The sequence below is a fragment of the Rhodamnia argentea genome, chromosome 4 (genome assembly GCF_020921035.1).
Source record: "Rhodamnia argentea isolate NSW1041297 chromosome 4, ASM2092103v1, whole genome shotgun sequence".
Classification (NCBI taxonomy): Eukaryota; Viridiplantae; Streptophyta; class Magnoliopsida; order Myrtales; family Myrtaceae; genus Rhodamnia; species Rhodamnia argentea.
Genome location: NC_063153.1, coordinates 22,395,419 through 22,415,787, shown reverse-complemented (window position 1 = coordinate 22,415,787; position 20,369 = coordinate 22,395,419). Strand labels below are relative to the sequence as shown.

The following is a 20,369-nucleotide window of genomic DNA, read 5'->3' as shown; positions in this document are numbered from 1 at the left end:
AAATGAGGTCAGACATGGACTTCGCTAAGTCATGTGGTTCATAAACTCATAATCGCTGATGTGCGTAATATTGGTAGATGCAACGGTGGATGTAGCGATGCCGGAGCCCAGCATAAGTACCTGAAGCCAGTATTTCATACTGGATGCAATGACATGCCATTTTTAAGTTGACGCATTTCTCAATTGCTTTGGCTGCAAGAGCAAACCTACTCACTTTTAACCTAAAGACAGCATTACATAACTGCTCTGCAAAAGCTGACTAAGATACGATGTGGATTAGACTATAAAACGTGGAAAAAGAAACCACTCGCGTAGCATTGCTAGGACAATCTTTAGTAGTCTCAACTTATCAGAAGTAGAGACGAATCACACTTATAAGAATGGACAATCCATAGTACAACTAATTTTCGCACCATGATTGTCATTTGAAAATGCAATACTACAAAGTAAGGAATCTTAATTTCCAATAGTGCGCTCATATTTTGACCATCTTCGGTTGCATCCCAAACCCTTTTGCCGATACCTACACATCTAAGTTGATAACCAGGAACAAGTTGGAAGTTTGCTACGTCATTCGTAATGCGTGCAAATATCCTCTCCGATGATCAGACACAAGGGTACCGCACTACTGGCTGGATTTCTCTCTGTCCTCCTCCAATGCTTGCTTTATGAAACTCGATACGATATAGGTCAACTCTGCCTGATGTGAGGTATAACCATGGTCTGCACCTTCTACAATCCGCAGCTTGTGGTTGGGTATGATTTTCGCGAACTCTAGGGCATCTGGTACTGGGACAAGGTCATCAGCAGATCCATGAACCGTCAAAACCCTGTATCATAGTTTCAGCAATCACATATAGTAGAAGATAATCTGCTTTTTTCTTTGGCTTACAAACAAGCAGGAATATGAAACATATTTAGGACATTTCCGTCTACCATCCCTCGCGGTAGAGCTTCAAAACTAAAACAAAAAAACTTAAATATAACTTGAGTTCTTTTTAGCTTTATGTTCTGAGACAGGACAGGAAGGACCGCAAGTAGTCTCATAACAACCTATAACGGCTCTCAATTACCAAATAAAACAGTAAAAATGAGAGGCTTCATCTACACAGGATTTTTCTTTGTCCTACTAGGATGAACTCATAGCAAGGATGCACGACAAATCATCATTAGAAATTTATCAGTATTACGAGAAAGTAATTAGGATAGCAGCACTTTGTCATGTACCATCTAGAAAATATTACCTGCAATTTTTGTCAATCTGAAGACATGCTTCGTGCATATTGGTATTTAAGCGATCCATCAGAATTTCCCATGGCACACGATAACTAATAGTTCCTGCAAAAAGCAGAAATATTATTTATAAGAACCTGTGACGATTCCTTTGCCCGCATAACTTCAAGGATGAAAATGCCACCCAACAAACTTACCAGCAAAATAGCCCAGTTCATATATAGTTTTCTCTATCAACAAATAAAGAATTACAGCTTCTAAATGCCAAAAGGAAATTATACATAGTTTGTTTTAACAGATTATTGAATGCATTATCTTTCTTTATTTCTTTTGGAATACTCGGCATGCCAAATCTAGCGTTCCAAGTTGCTGGTGAACAATGAGTTGGAATACACGTAGCAGATCACTGCTGTTTGAACGAATTCTGGTAACACTGGCTTTCTACAGAGGATGGGGACTAGCTTTGTTGCTTCATTCATTGTTGCCTTGTCAAGAAGTGTACCAACTACATATGCATTTGATTTGACATGCGCTTAAACATAATACACACGATTTGACTGAAAAGGGAAGATACCAATCCAATAGATGTGCTCTAAACACAACATATTTAAATTACTCAAGCTTGAAAATATTCCGCATCCGAGCGTTTGAACTTCGCTATGGAAAAGCGTTCCTAAGAAGCCTACCCCATTCGAAAATGTCGTGTTTGAAGTTCACCTCTTCTTTGCGCATACCAAATCAAACCGCGAACTAGGTAACACTGGGAAAAACTCCTAGAAAGAAAGGGTGCCACTTGTTTCCTTCATAAAAAGAAGCAAATGTAGAAGCTGCAAGTATTCGATGAATGAATACCTGATTTATTCTTAACATCAAAGAATCCATCCTCTTTAATTTTTTGCATGAAATCTTTGCCCAAGCGATCTTCAATTTCCCCCATCAACCCCTTCACATCATAACGGCTAGACATATTGACAACAGTATGTATATCATTATACTTAGAAGCATAAAGAAGAACCACACCGCCTCCTGCAACAACATTAGCAAGACATATTCACAACTTAAAAAGATCAAACATTTAATGGAGTGACACCAGCTAATTCGCAAAGTGCAAAGATTTGGGCTGTTGTATATTCTGCGGACTTTTCACATATGTCTGCAGGCATTTGGCAGTCATGCGGGTATATATTATGATACGCCAGGAGGCAGAAGCAAGTGCACATCAAAATCCTTTCAAAATATGTATGAGCTATTCCCTCCCTAAAAACTGATATATCAAATAAACTGTTCGTGATTTCACAAACCTTTGCTATGCCCCACAATTGCACTGGTCACTCGATTAGCTCCGTTGAAGTGCTCAATAACAGCACGAAGATCATCAGCTTCTCTCCAGTAGGTACCATATTCAAACGTACCTTCACTCTCTCTAGGAAGCATAAATTTTATAAGTGTTAAAGCAAAAGGAAAGGATACCTAAAAGCAAGAACTCTTTTCCTGTCTATTTCATGTCCGGTCCCAAAAAAAATTACACCAAGATGAAGTCAATTGCCTTAGACACTACAAGTCTACAAGCCATCAATACTGATTATGCTTTTAGAGTCCTAATGAGGCAGCTGTTCAAAGAGTGGATGGCCTAAAGTATGCAATAAAAGCCCTCATGATGCCATGGTGGGATAAATTGTCAAGACCACTGAAATGAACAGTCTTAGCACCGGCACTTTCATGTGGGCCAAATGGTACAACTACGACCTCATAATGCCCAATTAAAAACCACACATCACCCGACTGTGTTATATTGGGCAAATATTCACAGCGGGTAAGACCCCCGCAATTTGAATGGGATTGCTAATGATAAGGAGGTTTCTATTAACAATGAGCTTAAAAAGAGAACATCGACAAGACGAAGCAGGGGAGGTATGGTTTGATTTTTCAATAGCTAAACGAATCACCAAGGGAAGGGAAATTTAAAATAAAAAAGAGAGAGAGAGAGAGATGCCTAAAAGGACATTTCAAATAGTGGTCAAGCTAAAGCTATCCAAGTTTGAGTAAAGGGACAACAGACAAATTGCTAATAAAATTTACAACTAAAGACCAGAATCAGCATCTGGCTAAACTACATCTTTGAACTGCTAAAATGCACAGATCGACAGTGTTGTTTTTGCTACTACTCTAAGCACGCTGCTTACTGAAACCTGCACAATATTTCTTAAACTCTCTCTCTCTCTCTCTCTCTCTCTCTCTCTCTCATGAATGGATTTAGTGGCAAAATGATGTCACAATAATTACATATCACTGGTATATTTTGTCATACCCATTTCCAGCAAAGTCAAAGCGGAAAGCACTAATACCCTCCTTCTCTAAAGCAACAGCAAGATTCACAATCGTTTTATATTCCTGGAAAACAGGTAAAAAGAAAAAGTTAAAAGCTCCCTTGAAGAACTTTCAATTTCACTGGAGAAAGGCAGTTGTCGTATCGCAGTAGCAAACAATGTCGCAGCTCATACATAATCTTTTTTCTACCATTTTCCAAATTTATAAAATTCACTTAACCTTGTTAGACCGAAAGCCGTGGCAGAGGATCACAATCACCGAAGATCCGGTCTCATGCAACAAACCCACCAGTTTCTCCCCATGCTTGTTCGTTATCAAGACTCTCTGCTGCTCAACAACTGAATACAGAAAACTTGACCGATTAATACCACCACTCACCATATGCATGAGCAGAATATCAAACGTAAAGTGAAAAACTTCGGTACTAAGATGCATTCAGAATCAAGCATCTTCCCTTATCAACCAATGAGTGCTTCCACCCATACGAGAGTTCTAACACTAGTCGAAATGACTTTAAGGATATCAGTCATGCTTAAACAGATATCACTTCTAAACAGTGACATGATCGAGAATCAAGAGTACCCCATCACCTAACGACGAGTATCGCTACTTGAGTAAAAACAGAAACGAAAGGAAACGAAGCAAGCCGCGCGATGAGCATACTACGTAGACAAGATCCGAATGTATGAACAAGAACTCCAAATTACGCGCATGCCTGAATGCCAAACGAAGCTCTGTTGGTGAGCTGAAGTTACCTGAGCTGTGAGTGGACTGAGACATCCTCAGCGTCGCCGCGAACTTGGGCTTGCTCAGTGAGGTGATCGGATATTGGTTTAGGGAGATCTTCGGCGAGCAGCGATCCTTGGGAGGAGAAGAAATCGAGAGGGGCGAGTGGACGGAATGGAATGCTGGAGATTGCATTTGCATCAAGCAACAAGCATTTGTCATGGAAATCTGAATCACGAGCTCCGAGGAAGTAGGGGGAGAAACAACTTACGAGGTTTTGGTCGGCTGCGTTCTGCGTGGAAATCACGACCCCGAAGTCCACCACTTGGACGATATTCTTGTTATTTATGGCGTCGGGGCTTTGCTGGAAGGTTTTAGTGAGAATATTTCAGATTAGGATATGGAGTGAGGCTATTTCCTCAGGAAAAAAAATAATCAGAATGCATTTTATCTTAAATAAAGATTTCAACTGATCATATGAGTCTCCGGTAAGAACACGAAGCAGGGACATTTTCTCAAATTGAGAATATCTAAAGTGACCGAGCTCATCGAGCGCCCAAATCTTCGCTGGCCGGCTTGCATGTGCGGCTCTCACGTGCTCATTCCGTCGGCAATGTTAGAGGCAATTCTCTGAAATTTTCTACTTTTACCCAAATTCAAGCAAGAACTGTTGGTGGGTTCAACAAATTTACCAAGACCAAATGGTTCTCAGTCGCGAATCTTGCGAAAAATGGCTTTATACCCTTATCACTGGAGCAAATTTTGAGCAATTGCTGAGAACTTGCTCTTGATGGGCCTTGTATCCAGGAGTCACATGGCGTTCAATCACTTGAATCCCATGATTTAAAATGGTATGCTGCGTGTGAAATGTAGACAACACACAAAAACAAAAATCTTTCCCAAAAATCCTCGTGCGATCCTGTTAAAAATTTAAACTTAGTGAAGTGATTTTACAAGTACATAAAGAGCATTTAAACCGTGACCATGAATTGAGTTTACAAGTATATAAGAAGTGTACAAATCCCATAACCAAAATGATGTCGAATACTTTTCGACACATCCGTCAATTTTTTCGCTTACATCAATGTGTCGATTTTCATAAATAAATGGCGCGGCATATACCACCATCACCCCGTGCGTGGCATGACACCGTACAACAAATTTACAACACATTGAAGTTGAGAACGTACCGATAGTCAATCTCATGGCTCTTAAAAACGACACTCAAAACAAGAATGGTATCAAACTGATCTTTTGACTGGGCGTTTCTTCATTAACCATTTCGGTTAATGTCGCCCCAAATCTCAGAGATCTCCATACGCGCGAAGTAATACATTAATAATGGAAGAAGTCCCATAGAAATTGGAAAAACAAAATGAGAACGCGCAAAAATGCGAGGTGAGACTCCAAATGCTTTATCTCCAATGAAAAACAAAACTCTTCTTTTCTGATGTTATAACCGTACAGGAAATGACGAGGGCCATCTGTTTATTGAAAACGATTTTTTTAATGATGACAACTTATATCACTCACAAAATTGAATAAACCAAAAAAATATTCAAACATTAAATTCTATGAATAATAGACATTTTTTTTTATAGACTAATTAATGCAAGCAACCATTTTTAGAAAAATATTATCCAAATCATTCATTTTGCACAAAAACATTAAATTAAACTTGAATTGCATTAAGATGATCAACTCCTTTCCAGCCCCCAAAAATTTGACCAATCACACAACCCATAACAATATGATACACCTACGCTGATGCAATTTTTTTTTTTTTTCAGCGCCGATACAACTTACAAGGCCGCGATCATCGCAACTGAAGACAACAATGCTGGAATCATGGGAAGCATAAAGGTACCTTTAGCAATTGAATCAGGTCCGACGAGCACCCCCAACTAGACATGGCCAAATGGAACCGTAGGCCCGGAACCGGCCCTCAAGGGCCAGTTCCAACCCGCTTTTTCAAAAAAAAAAAAAAAAGAAGGAGGAGGCTTGGGGGAAAAGTGCAATTTGGGCCTAGGAACCGGCAGTTCCGAATAGGAACCGGAACCAGCCCGGAACCGCCGGTTCCACAGAACCGGCCACCTCTACCCCCAACTACCAAATGATCAGAAGAATCAGCTGTAGATAAAATCTGGCAGGCAAAGCCATCGAGCCACTACAGTGGGAAACCTCTGCATACAAACTGACTTAAGCTCCAACTGCAGTAGCTGCATCTTCATCCGTAGTTTCAGCTGAGATAATTTCTTCCGAAGTTTCTCCATCCGCAGCCTCTTTATCCGACTCCTTTTTCTGTCTCAACAAGAAGCTTCTCCCTGAGTTTCGTCATAAGTTCTTCGCGTTCAATGTCGTTGCCATTCAGGAAACCTTTTAAAGCTTCCTTGCCACGAACACTTCGATCATTCAAAGTGTACATGTCCCCAGCCTCAGTGATGAACTTGTGCTTTAATCCTAAATCAATGATCTCAGAGACGCGGCATATCCCCTTGCCAAAATCCAACTCAAACTGAGCAGTTCTAAATGGAGGGGCAAGCTTGTTCTTCACAATTTTCACCTGTACTTGACTTCCTACAGTCTGCAAAAAGACCAGTAACAATACTTTCAAGTGGTGAAGAATATGAACCAAGAACCATATTTTGACAAGAAATGGAGCACTTTCTATCAAGCTTCACAAGATTATTCCCACTGTACTGGTTAACAATACAAGGATTACGAATAGACCCTGCAAATATGTCCAGGCAACATATTCGAACATTTGAACATAGAAATGCTTGATCAGATCATCACCTGCTACGAAATGCTTTCTAGCAAAAAGATGGAGCGGGTGCGATGTTTACTTTGACTACATAAAATAATTGGCTCAGTCCTATGTCTTACTTAGAGGAATGAAACCCCCTGATACCTGCTATATAGCACAGGGCATCTGGAACTGGATTTGTCCCAAAATATATCCACAAAATAGATGCTATTAACGCGCATGCACTCTTTCTCTTATCTCCAAATAGGACTATCCCATCCTGCTTACATTAGATGCAACTAGTAAAACGACCAGAATGAAAGACCATAACATCCATGAACATTTGAGCGCCAAAATCATTTGCAACTGTATCTTAATATAAACTTCAATTATTCACCTGAAACCAACATACACACTTCAATTTGATGTTTATTACACTCATGTCCATTTCTGGTGGAAGTCATTAACAAATAATGGAATCATGCACTCGCAGAAAGAACTATAATGCAGTCAGACACTGAACGCAACTCCCGCTCTTAAAACGATACTGCTCATTAATCATTGCATTAAGAGATTGGCCAAAGAGGAACGGTTTCCAGCTCAAATAAAGAATATTCAGGGATATTGATGGCACATATGCGTCAATTTGCAGGTTACCTCTTCCCCCTTCTTTATAAGCCCTATTTTCCGAATGTTTCGGCGCACAGAGGCATAGAACTTCAAAGCATTACCACCACAAGTAACTTCAGCGGGACCACCAAATCCTCCAAAAGTGGAGAGCTTTGATCTCACCTGAATTGAGATGAAGCTTGTGTGTTCAGTTAACTTATTGAACTAACATCAATATGTCAGAGCAAAATATGCATGGCAATTCTATCAAAATATATAAACAAAGAGGAAGGCATACACATCTAAGATCAACTGGAGTTAAACACTTATGTCATCCGGAAAATCTCAGTGGGTATCTACTGAATATCTTTTATACAGCCTTTCCGCATCTTATTGATTGCTCCAATCAAACAAGGTTGCAGTCAATGTCAAATTCTTATAGCTAAACCTTCAAGCCTAAAAATAAATTCAAGCTCTAACAGGCAGCAGGACAAACATTTCACAACCTTTTTGGCAACCATATGACCACTACATGTACTTTTAAGGCTCTGGCACATGCAAAGAAAAGAAAACGTCGTCTTACATAATGAGGAGATAAACCCCAGCAATTATGAGCCAGTTATGATGTCTGAAGATTATACCTGATTTAAAAAGATCAATATAGTCCGTGGTTGTGACAGAGAATGACTAAGTTTGCGAAGCGCCTGGCTCATCAATCTAGCTTGCATTGCCATGTGTCCATCACCCATCTCACCATCGAGTTCACCTTTGGGGACAAGAGCAGCTACCTGACATATAACTGTGGCTCATTAATCTTCTATATGCGCTCAAACATAAATATGTGCCCATGCAACCCTACACTCGATGCAAAAGAACGGTAAGAGATTTTGTTCCAATAGACATGCTCATCTAAAATGCATCCAGCAAAAGCCAATTGAAACAATAAAAAAGGTCCTCAAAGTAAACCAACTGTACTTGGACAAAGAGAGAAAACAGTCATTACGAGAAATCTAAAGCGTTGACGTTGAGACCCATAAGAAGCACCTTACTTACACTATCGACGACGACGACATCCACAGAACCACTTCTTATGAGAGTATCGACTAGACTTAGAGCTTGCTCGCCACAATCTGGCTGAGACAGCAGCAAGTTTTCAGTCTTCACGCCGATGGCCTCTGCCAATGCGGGATCGAGAGCATGCTCAGCATCAACAAATACACAGTGACCTAAACAATTCAAAGTAAGCAGCTTTAACATCCTGTAAAAGATATTAAGTAAATGAAAGCAAGTCTTGACAAAACCAAAGAGGAAGCCTAATACATTTCGTTACAACCGTAAAACACAAAAATAGCTCATTCTTGTTATGCTCCTATTAAAAATGAAGCATCTTTTACTGAATCTGCACATGTTGTTCAACCGAACAAGAAGATGCAGAGACCACCATTTGCCACATCTAATAGTCAAAGAAATTGTAAAACATCAACTTATTCACGGATGTCTTTTCTTTCGCTACACACAATTTTTTGCTCTTTATGCTCCAACATGAGTTCTGTACAAAGTGTCCTCTCTTGACATGGGCAGTTTGGAATTTCAAACAAGAAGACATGCTTCCAATATAACAAAAGAACTTAATCCTACAAGAAACTGAAACAGCGGAACAAGATATCGTGGACAAATTTCTAACAGCTTCGATGCAAAGTTACAATGATCTGCTCGAGAAACTTTACAAAAGCATCCAGAAACACAAAACACTGTTACCTCCTAGTTTTTGAGCTTCAGCAATTACATGCAATGCTAGAGTTGTTTTTCCAGACGCCTCAGGACCATATATCTCCACAACACGCCCCTAAAAGAACTCAAATACCGTATATTTTGTGAGTCTAAGGACATACCTCTAGCATTCCGACATGCATTATAAATAGAAACTCTCAACATCAAATAACATAATTCCAAGCACTCTTTTTTTTTTCTTTTCCTTTTTCTTAATGAAGGACATTGGGATTAGGATGGTCATATGTTTGTTAGCTGTGAATATATACTCGCAATCGCTTTGTGTATTAAGACATTTGGTTAGGCGAAAGTCGATGGACGGTCTCTATACTTATTCATTATCTCCAATCTTATTGAACTTTTACTTTTCCTAATCAAGTCTTAGCAGGCATGTTACATTGAACTTTTCTTTAGTAAAAGTAATTTTGTATGTTTCAAATTGAAAAGAAACATATAAAACTCATACGCTACATTCTAAGTGCTCCGCATGGGCTTGACCCGGTCCAATTTTTTTTGGGGTCAGAACTCCGGTCCAATTCAACTACTTGAACTCCTGCAAATGAAAGCCCGTGTCAAAGCCTTTGTCTTTTGGGCCATTAATGGGTTTCACTGTTGGATCTACAACTTCATCTTCTTCAGCGCCTATCCAAGAAAGCAGTGGCTTCGTCTTCTTTGTAGCGATTCTGAAAATGCCCGTGGTTCATCATAGCTGAGCTATGGCGCTCGCACCATTTCCGCCACCGCATCGCGCCTATCCTTCCACTCGCGCCCTCGCTCACTCTCCTTCTCTTCAACTTCTCCTTCTTAGGAGAAGCTCCAGAGTTGTCCGGTTCAGAACTCGTTGCTCGCACCAATCGGTTCAATCCGAGACTCAACCGACCAGAGTCCCGTTCGACGCAGGGAGGAAGAAGCGGAAGCCGAAGCCGAGCTTCTTCGAGTAAATCTGCGGCAAGTGGACGAGCAAAACCGATTCGGCCCGAGAGAGGTTCCCTTGGCAGGTAGAGGAGCGAGAGCCGCTGCGAGGACAGCGCGAAGACGAAAGGCTGGTGAACCAGGAAGTATCTGATAAAGCCGTCGAAATATCATCTGAGCGTGAGCGTTGTAATGTTGATCCGCCGGTAACAGATGGCGTGGTGCGTGCTGTTTCAGTTAATCAGTCTACATTGCCTCCTTGGGTGGTTCATGGATATCAAGCCTCCCCAGAACCCATCTGCGACGACGAAAGCGAAGCTTCGCGATTAGGCTATGAGGGAGGGGAAATTGAGGAGGTCAGGGAGCGTTTGGATGATGGCAAGGTTGTTAGAGCTGGCAAGTCAATCAGCAAAGTTGATTTTGGCGGGAAGTTTGATACAGAAGATGATGAATGGGAGGAATTGTCTGCAGTTGCTCCTCAACAAGGTGAAAATATATCACACGCCTTTAAAGGATTGAGAGCGAGTGACGTTTTGTTCGATGATGAGGATCATCAGGAGAATGTTGACTTTGAGAAGCTTGACGTTTCTGGTGAGAGTGGTAATAAGGGTTCAGTGGACTTACCATGGAAGAGAGAAGGAGATGAGAGGAGGAAGCAGAGTAATGTGGATTTGGCGGAGAGAGTAGTACCGCAACACGAGCTCAGGAGGCTCAGGCAAATTTCTCTGAGGATGGTGGAGAGGACGAAAGTTGGGGATGCAGGGATTACTCAGGCTTTGGTGGATTCTATACATGAGAAGTGGAGAGTGGATGAAGTGGTGAAGTTGAAGTTTGAAGGCGCCCACTCCCTTAACATGAAAAGAACCCATGAAACTTTGGAGGTCAGTGCTGGTCTCTTCTTTGCTTATGGATTTGTAAGTAAATGAAGCTTGAACCTTGATGAGCCTGGAACTTTCATGAGCTTGCTGATTGCTTGCATGCATCTTAAGTGTTGTATTTGATATCTGGAGTGGATATAAAATCTTGCCTGCAAAGATGCATTCGCTTGTATAAATCTTGATTGGGGTTAGAGACTAGAGAGTGTATTTTAATCATGATCTGTTGGTGCACTGAGATAATGAGCCTCTAATACACTTGCCTTATCAGAGTAGGACTGGAGGCTTGATTATATGGAGATCTGGAAGTTCAGTGGTGTTGTACCGAGGGATGGCCTATAAGCTTCCTTGTGTTCAATCGTACAGCAAAAAAATACAGGCCAGTGTAAGTTCTCTGAAAAACGAGGACATAGCCAGTGATGTTTTTCATAGTGGAGGAGGAACAGAGTGTTTCAAAAACCAGGGCCGAATTTTATGTGGTTCTGCAGAATATACGAAGGATCTATCTAAGAAAGAACTCGTGGATGTAATTGATCTTAACTATTTATTAGATGAGTTGGGTCCACGGTTCAAGGATTGGTCAGGCTGTGAGCCAGTTCCAGTTGATGCTGACTTGCTTCCTTCAGAGGTTCCTGGATAGAAAACTCCATTTAGGCTTCTTCCTTATGGGGTTGGGCATTGTCTGAGAAACAAAGAGATGACCATGTTTCGTAGACTCCCAAGGACGATGCCTCCGCATTTTGCCCTGGGTATGTGCGCATCAATGGCAATAAATTGTGTGGTCTTCTCCCATTGCTGGTTATGACCGACGAACTGATTTGATTGTGCTATGACTCAAAATCATTCTAAACTAGTCCTACTTTTTTGTGGGAAGAAACAGAAAGCTGCAAGGTCTTGCTAAGGCCATGGTAAAGTTGTGGGAGAGCAGTGCTATTGCAAAAATAGCAATCAAACGAGGCGTGCCAAATACTTGCAATGATAGAATGGCTGAAGAACTGAAGGTTGGACAATCTGTATATGTTGGCTTTTTAGCATATACGTATGGATCTAATGATTGTCGAAAATGGGTGTTCTGTTGCTTTCATTGAGCTTAGAACCTTTCAAAGTCTTCACTTTATTTGATATGCCTGACAGAAAGAATTGCCAACTCTTTGCCATAGAGTGGTAGTTTGACTAACTCATTATTTTTCAAACCCTCTGAACAAGGCTCAATTTTCTATTTCGTCACTGACCATCGAATTTGTAATTGTTATTGCAATGGTAAAAATCAGCCGAGGTTAGTGTTTCACCATTACGGGACATACTTGTATAGTGTTGCGAGGGAGTGGTTATGCAAGTTCTTATCTCTCCAAGTATTGTGCTCCATTCTTATTCTTCTGGCATTATTGATTTTGTGTCATTCTGCATGCAGGATTTAACTCGGGGAACACTACTCTCTAGGAACAAAGATTATATTGTGTTTTACTGGGGCAATGATTTCTTGCCTCCTGTGGTGGTAGAAGCACTGAAAGAGAGAGCAAAACTAGCAGATGTCCAGGCAGATGAGGAAGACCAAGCATGTCAGAGGGCCTCAGCTGCAATTGATTCAAAATTAAAAGCTTCTAAAAGCCCACTTGTTGCTGGTACTCTTACTGAAACTCTGGCTGCAACCTCTCGGTGGGGGAATAAATCAAGCAGCAAAGATGTTGAGCAAATTTGTAGAGATCAATCACTCAATAACCATGCTTCACTCTTGAAATATCTTCAGAAGAAACTTGCTCTTGTAAGTTCCAAGATTGAATGAACTTATGAAATAAAATCCTGTACCATTTCCTTTATTATTTATTGCATTTTCCGTTTATTTTTTCCTCTTCTTTCCAGGCAAAAGGGAAGGTAAAAAAGGCTGAGAAAGCTTTAGCAAAAGTGCAGGAGAATCTTGAACCGGCAGACCTTCCAGTTGATCTGGAAACCATAAGCGATGAGGAGAGATCTCTACTTTGTAAGATTGGTCTGAATATGAAGCCCTACCTGCTTATTGGTAAGAATAGCTGGTTTGGTTCTTGATTGGACGGTGTGATAGAGTTAGTTTTCATGACTAGCTTTTCATCTTCTGTTTGGTTTAATCCAGGAAGGCATGGCATATTTGATGGTACCATAGAGAACATGCACTTGCATTGGAAGTATCGGGAGTTAGTAAAACTAATTGCGAGGGGAAAAAGTTTTGCACAAGTGAAGCTTCTCGCAGTTTCTTTAGAGGCTGAAAGTGGTGGGGTGCTGGTATCCTTAGATAAGACTATGAAAGGCTATGCTATCATCGTTTATCGTGGGAAGAATTATCAAAGGCCTCATGCAGTGAGACCCAGAAATTTGCTTACTAGAAGGCAGGCATTGGCTCGCTCTATTGAACTTCAGAGACGTGAGGTGAAACTGATTGAGAAACTATACTTAAACCCTTATCCTTAAGCTTGTCACAATGCTTGTCCTATTCTATATTATCAATATTTCTTTTACTGCAGGCACTTAAGCATCATATTTCAGACTTACAGGAGCGGATTGAGCTGCTAAAATACGAACTTGTATGAGCTCCTGCCCTTTGAGATTTTGATGTGACAAAAAACTGGCATTTATTTCAATGACGCATTCTATTCCTCCTCCACAGGAAGATATGAGAGTAAACAAGCAGATTGATGAAGAAAAGCTTTCTAGATCATTTAATGCCGGATCGACAATAGATGACACATCTGAGGTATCTTTCTCTCATCCTCCGGAGTACATTTGCTCCTCTACATGTAGAATCAGCATGGAACTGAAGGCAATTCACCTTAAAAAGCTTACTTGATAATAAACTTGTAGAACGTTTCCATGTGAATTCAGATTCAGTTTTCTTTTCTTTGGTAGCAATAGTTGCTAAAGGTGATGTTCTAATGCATGGTTGAGTTGTTTGGCTTTACTTCTATCTTGTTGTCCTTTGGTGGAAGTATGCAATATCTTTCCGGGACAGCAATCCTTGGTAATTTCTATAATAATTTCTATATGCTTGACACCTTTTCTGTAATTTTGAATTAGGACGAAGGAGAGGAGGCATACCTTGGAGTTTATGAAAGTGAAGTGGAGGATACTTGAAGGAATTGAGAAGCTCGTTCATGAACCAAAATTGGTAATTTTAACTGCTAATTATACCTTCCCCTCTTTGCAAATTATATGAGGAAGATTAGCTCAGAAGAAGTTGAGCATATTATGTATCAGAAAATATGTTACAAACATAGTTGGTCACTTTTTTTTTTTTCTTTTAGGCCGTAAAATATAGTGGGCCAGTTCATCACTGAGGTTCTGATGGGACATTCGCTTTGGCGAACGTATATAGCTTCCTTGCTTGATTAGGCAAGCGACATACTATATCTACTTTTCTTCTCTTAGGTTCATTATGCTATGGAATATCAAGTTACTTGCTCCTGCATCATCAATCAAGAGCCGGGCAATATGTTGCTTAAACACGGATATTTGGTTTAGTCGTGCCTTGACTACAGTGATCATTGAGATTTGAGAATGAGTTAGCTTCTTTAGTTTTCTTCTAATTCAATCCTTGCAGGTCATCCAGGCACCCCTACTTATGGTTGGAAGCAGACTTCTTGGATGTTACGAACCATCATCGACCTGAGGAGTCTTTCTAACAACCTGTGGGAGGGAAATTAAAATGCAAGGTGGGCGTGTCATGAAAACCACACAGCATTCGTCCCAGCTAACGGCAGTGAAAGAACATCGATGATCGAGACACCAATGCGCCGATTCCCAATCTCCCGAAGTGAATATCATGTGTTAGGAGAGACTTGATAGAAGAGACTGGTCCTGTGGTGGCTCGCGAGACCACAGTAGGTGGTCCGAGGTGCGGTTGCAGTTGTTCCCAACCACAAAGTGCATATTTTCAATGAGAGTATTCGCAGAGGAAACCAGCGTATTGGCTCTCTCACCTCAAAAAAGGGCCCACTGGCAGTTTCAGCTTTTTTTTTGTTTTTAGGTCTACGTTAGGGTAATAGAAAACTTGAAATTCCACCACAAGATTTTTTTTCTTAGTACAGATTAATGTGGGGATGCATGAAATTAAGCCCTTGTAGATGCACAAATGAGGTCAGACATGGACTTCGCTAAGTCATGTGGTTCATAAACTCATAATCGCTGATGTGCGTAATATTGGCAGATGACACGGTGGATGTAGCGACGCCGGAGCCCAACATAAGTACCTGAAGCCAGTATTTCATACTGCATGCAATGACATGCCATTTTTAGGTTGATCCATTTCTCAAATGCTTTGGCTGCAAGAGCAAATCTACTCACTTTTAACCTGACGACAGCATTATATAACTGCTTTGCAAAAGCTGACTAAGATCCGATGTGGATTAGACTATAAAACGTGGAAAAAGAAACCACTCGCATAGCGTTGCCAGGACAATCTTCAGTAGTCTCAACTTATCTGAAGTAGAGACGAATCACCCTTATAAGAATGGACAATCCATAGTACAACTAATTTTCGCACCATGATTGTCATTTGAAAATGCAATAGGGCAAAGTAAGGAATCTTAATTTCCAATAGTGCGCTCATATTTTTACCATCTTCGGTTGCATCCCAAACCCTTTAGCCCGATACCTACACATCTAAGTTGATAACAAGGAACAAGTCGGAAGTTTGCTACGCCATTCGTAATGCGTGCAAATATCCTCTCCAATGATCAGACACAAGGGTACCGCACTACTGGCTGGATTTCTCTCTGTCCTCCTCCAATACTTGCTTTATGAAACTCGATACGATGGAGGTCAACTCTGCCTGATGTGAGGTATAACAATGATCTGCTCCTTCTACAATCCGCAGCTTGTGGTTGGGTATGATTTTCGCGAACTCTAGTGCATCTGCTACTGGGATAATTGCATCAGCAGATCCATGAACCGTCAAAACCCTGTATCATAGTTTCAGCAATCACATATAGTAGAAGATAATCTGCCTTTTTCTTTGGCTTACAAACAAGCAGGAATATGAAACATATTTAGGACATTTCCGTCTACCATACCTCGTGGTAGCGCTTCAAAACTAAAACAAAAAAACTTAAATATAACTTAAGTTCTTTTTAGCTTTATGTTCTGAGACAGGACAGGAAGGACCGCAAGTAGTCTCACAACAACCTATAACGGCTCTACCAAATAAAACAGTAAAAATGAGAGGCTTCATCTACACAGGATTTTTCTTTGTCCTACTAGGATGAACTCATAGCAAGGATGCACGACAAATCATCATTAGAAGTTTATCAGTATTACGAGAAAGTAATTAGGATAGCAGCACTTCGTCATGTACCATCTAGAAAATATTACCTGCAGCTTTTGTCAATCTGAAGACATGCCTCGTGCATATTGGTATTTAAGCGATCCATCAGACTTTCCCATGTCACACGATAACTAATAGTTCCTGCAAAAAGCAGAAATATTATTTATAAGAACCTGTGACGATTCCTTTGTGCACATAACTTCAAGGATGAAAATGCCACCCATCAAACTTACCAGCAAAATAGCCCAGTTCATATATAGTTTTCTCTATCAGCAAATAAAGAATTACAGCTTCTAAATGCCAAAAGGAAATCATATATAGTTTATTTTAACAGATTATTGAATGCATTATCTTTCTTTATTTCTTTTGGAATACTCGGAACGCCAAATCTAGCGTTCCAAGTTGCTGGTGAACAATGAGTTGGAATACACGTAGCGGATCACTGCTGTTTGAACGAATTCTGGTAACACTGGTTTTCCACAGAGGATGGGGACTAGCTTTGTTGCTTCATTCATTGTTGCCTTGTCAAGAAGTGTACCAACTACATATGCATTTGATTTGACATGCGCTTAAACATAATACACATGATTTGACTGAAAAGGGAAGATACCAATCCAATAGATGTGCTCTAAACACAACATATTTAAATTACTCAAGCTTGAAAATATTTCGCATCCGAGAGTTCGAATTTCGCTATGGAAAAGCGTTCCTAAGAAGCCTACCCCATTAATACCCCATTCGATTGAAGTTCACCTCTTCTTTGCGCATACCAAATCAAACTGCAAACTAGGTAACACTGGGAAAAACTCCTAGAAAGAAAGGGTGCCACTTGTTTCCTTCATAAAAAGAAACAAATGTAGAAGCTGCAAGTATTCGATGAATGAATACCTGATTTATTCTTAACATCCACAAATCCATCCTCTTTAATTTTTTGCATGAAATCTTTGCCCAAGCGATCTTCAATTCCCCCCTTCAAATCATAACGGCCAGAGACATTGACAACAGTATGTATATCATTATACTTAGAAGCATAAAGAAGAACCACACCGCCTCCTGCAACAACATTAGCAAGACATATTCACAACTTAAAAAGATCAAACATTTAATGGAGTGACACCAGCTAATTCGCAAAGTGCAAAGATTTGGGCTGTTGTATATTCTGCGGATTTTTCACATATGTCTGCAGGCATTTGGCAGTCATGCGGGTATATATTATGATACACCAGGTGGCAGAAGCAAGCGCACATCAAAATCCTTTCAAAATATGTACGAGATATTCCCTCCCTAAAAACTGACATATCAAATAAACGGCTCGTGATTTCACAAACCTTTGCTATGCCCCACAATTGCACTGGTTACTCGATTAGCTCCATTGAAGTGCTCAATAACAGCACGAAGATCATCAGCTTCTCTCCAGTAGTGACCGTATTCAAACGTACCTTCACTCTCTCTAGGAAGCATAAATTTTATAAGAGTGTTAAAGCAAAAGGAAAGGATACCTAGAAGCAAGAACTGTTTTCCTGTCTATTTCATGTCCGGTCCCCAAAAAAATTACACCAAGATGAAGTCAATTGCCTAGCCATCAATACTGATTATGCTTTCAGAGTCCTAATGAAGCAGCTGTTCAAAGAGTGGATGGCCTAAAGCATGCAATAAAAGCTACAAATAACCTTGTCGCCATCCTCTTTCCATGTGAGGTAAGAGCCCTCATGATGCCATGGTGGGATAAATTGTCAAGACCACTGAAATGAACAGTCTTAGCACCGGCACATTCATCTGGGCCAAATGGTACAACCACGACCTCATAATGCCCGATTAAATATCACACATCACCCGACTGTGTTATATTGGGCAAATATTCACAGGGGGTAAGACCCCCGCAATTTGAATGGGATTGCTAATGATAAGGAGGTTTCTATTAACAATGAGCTTAAAAAGAGAACACCGACAAGACGAAGCAGGGGAGGTATGGTTTGATTTTTCAATAGCTCAATGAATTACCAAGGGAAGGGAAATTTAAAAAAAAAAAAAAAGAGATGCCTAAAACGACATTTGAAATAGTGGTCAAGCTAAAGCTATCCAAGTTTGAGTAAAGGAACAACAGACAAATTGCTAATAAAATTTACAACTAAAGACCAGAATCAGCATCTGCCTAAACTAAATCTTTGAACTGCTAAAATGCACGGATTGACAGCGTTGTTTTTGCTACGACTCTAAGCACGCTGTTTACTGAAACCTGCACAATATTTCTTAAACTCTCTCTCTCTCTCTTTCTCTCTCTCTCTCTCATGCATGGATTTAGTGGCAAAATGATGTCACAATAATTACATATCACAGGTATATTTTGTCATACCCATTTCCAGCAAAGTCAAAGCGGAAAGCACTAATACCCTCCTTCTCTAAAGCAACAGCAAGATTCACCATCGTTTTATCTTCCTGAAAAACAGGTAAAAAGAAAAAGTTAAAGCTCGCTTGAAGAACTTTCAATTTCACCGGAGAAAGGCAGTTGATGTATCGCAGTAGCAAAAAATGTTGCAGCTCATACATAATCTTTTTTCTTCCATTTTCCAAATTTATAAAATTCACTGAACCTTGTTAGACCGGAAGCCGTGGCAGAGGATCACAATCACCGAAGATCCGGTCTCATGCAACAAACCCACCAGCTTCTCCCCATGCTTGTTCGATATCAAGACTCTCTGCTGCTCAACAACTGAATACAGAAAACTTGACCGATTAATGCCACCACTCACCATATGCATGAGCAGAATATCGACCATAAAGTGAAAAACTTCGGTGCTAAGACGCATTCAGAATCAAGCATCTTCCCTTATCAACCAATGAGTGCTTCCACCCATACGAGAGTTCTAACACTAGTCGAAATGACTTTAAGGATATCAGTCATGCTTAAACAGATATCACTTCTAAACAGTGACATGATCGAGAATCAAGAGTACCCCATCACCTAACGACAAGTATCGCTACTTGAGTAATAAGAGAAACGAAAGGAAACGAAACAAGCCGCGCGATGAGCATACGTAGACGAGATCTGAATGTATGAAAAAGAACTCCAAATTACGCGCATGCCTGAATGCCAAACAAAGCTCTGTCGGTGAGCTGAAGTTACCTGAGCTGCGAGTGGACTGAGACATCCTGAGCGTCGCCGCGAACTTGGGCTTGCTTAGTGAGGTGATCGGATATTGGTTTAGGGAGAACGTCGGCGAGCAGCGATCCTTGGGAGGAGAAGAAATCGAGAGGGGCGAGTGGACGGAATGGAATGCTGGAGATGGCATTTGCATCAAGCAACAAGCATTTGTCATGGAAATCTGAATCACGAGCTCCGAGAAAGTAGGGGGAGAACAACTTACGAGGTTTTGGTCGGCTGCGTTCTGCGTGGAAATCACGACCCCGAAGTCCACCACTTGGACGATATTCTCGTTATTTATGGCGTTGGGCTGTGTTGGAAGGTTTAGTGAGAATATTTCAGATTAGGATATGGAGTGAGACTATTTCCTCAGGAAAAAAAATTCAGAATGCATTTTATCTTAAATAAAGATTACAACTGATCATATGAGTCTCCGGTAAGAACACGAAGCAGGGACATTTTCTCAAATTGAGAATATCTGTAAGTGACCGAGCTCATCGAACGCCCAAATCTTCGCTAGCCAGCTTGCATGTGCGGCTCTCAATTGCTCATTCCGGCGGCAATATTAGAGGCAATTCTCTGAAATTTTCTACTTTTACCAAAATTCAAGCAAGAACTCTTGGTGGGTTCAACAAATTTACCAAGACAAAATGGTTCTCAGTCGCGAATCTTGCGAAAAATGGCTTTATGCCCTTATCACTGGAGCAAATTTCGAGCAATTGCTGAGAACTTGCTCTT

At 40.6% G+C, this 20,369-nt stretch overlaps 2 protein-coding genes and 1 pseudogene across 6 annotated transcripts; 1 reads left to right on the top strand and 2 right to left on the bottom strand.

Moving 5' to 3' along the window:
* Positions 1-247: 247 nt before the first annotated feature.
* LOC115740725 (putative uncharacterized protein YDL057W) lies at positions 248-20,007 on the bottom strand. 5 transcript variants are annotated; one of them, XM_030674300.2, is made up of 8 exons: positions 4,559-4,664; positions 4,317-4,469; positions 3,781-3,899; positions 3,542-3,624; positions 2,535-2,656; positions 2,086-2,259; positions 1,245-1,338; positions 248-830 (listed from the first exon to the last, which is right to left on the bottom strand). In XM_030674300.2, the coding sequence occupies exons 2-8, from the start codon at positions 4,339-4,341 to the stop codon at positions 626-628; spliced, it is 822 nt and encodes a 273-aa protein (XP_030530160.1). In that variant the 5' UTR covers positions 4,342-4,469; positions 4,559-4,664; the 3' UTR covers positions 248-625. The 5 variants fall into 5 exon arrangements, with proteins under 5 accessions (XP_030530160.1, XP_048133656.1, XP_030530159.1 ...); XM_048277698.1 differs by lacking the exons at positions 248-830; positions 1,245-1,338; positions 2,086-2,259; ... (3 more) ...; positions 4,317-4,469; positions 4,559-4,664 and adding exons at positions 15,631-16,127; positions 16,537-16,630; positions 17,378-17,542; ... (3 more) ...; positions 19,295-19,359; positions 19,614-19,965; XM_048277699.1 differs by lacking the exons at positions 4,317-4,469; positions 4,559-4,664 and adding an exon at positions 19,614-20,007.
* Positions 6,091-9,543, bottom strand: LOC115740570 (DNA repair protein recA homolog 3, mitochondrial-like). Its single transcript, XM_048277413.1, is given in 8 exon segments — positions 6,091-6,184; positions 6,388-6,585; positions 6,587-6,871; positions 7,691-7,825; positions 8,284-8,430; positions 8,696-8,868; positions 9,401-9,488; positions 9,535-9,543. Coding segments are annotated over 7 exon segments (936 nt in total). The 3' UTR covers positions 6,091-6,184; positions 6,388-6,486.
* Positions 10,076-14,327, top strand: LOC115740569 (annotated as a pseudogene).
* Positions 20,008-20,369: the final 362 nt, after the last annotated feature.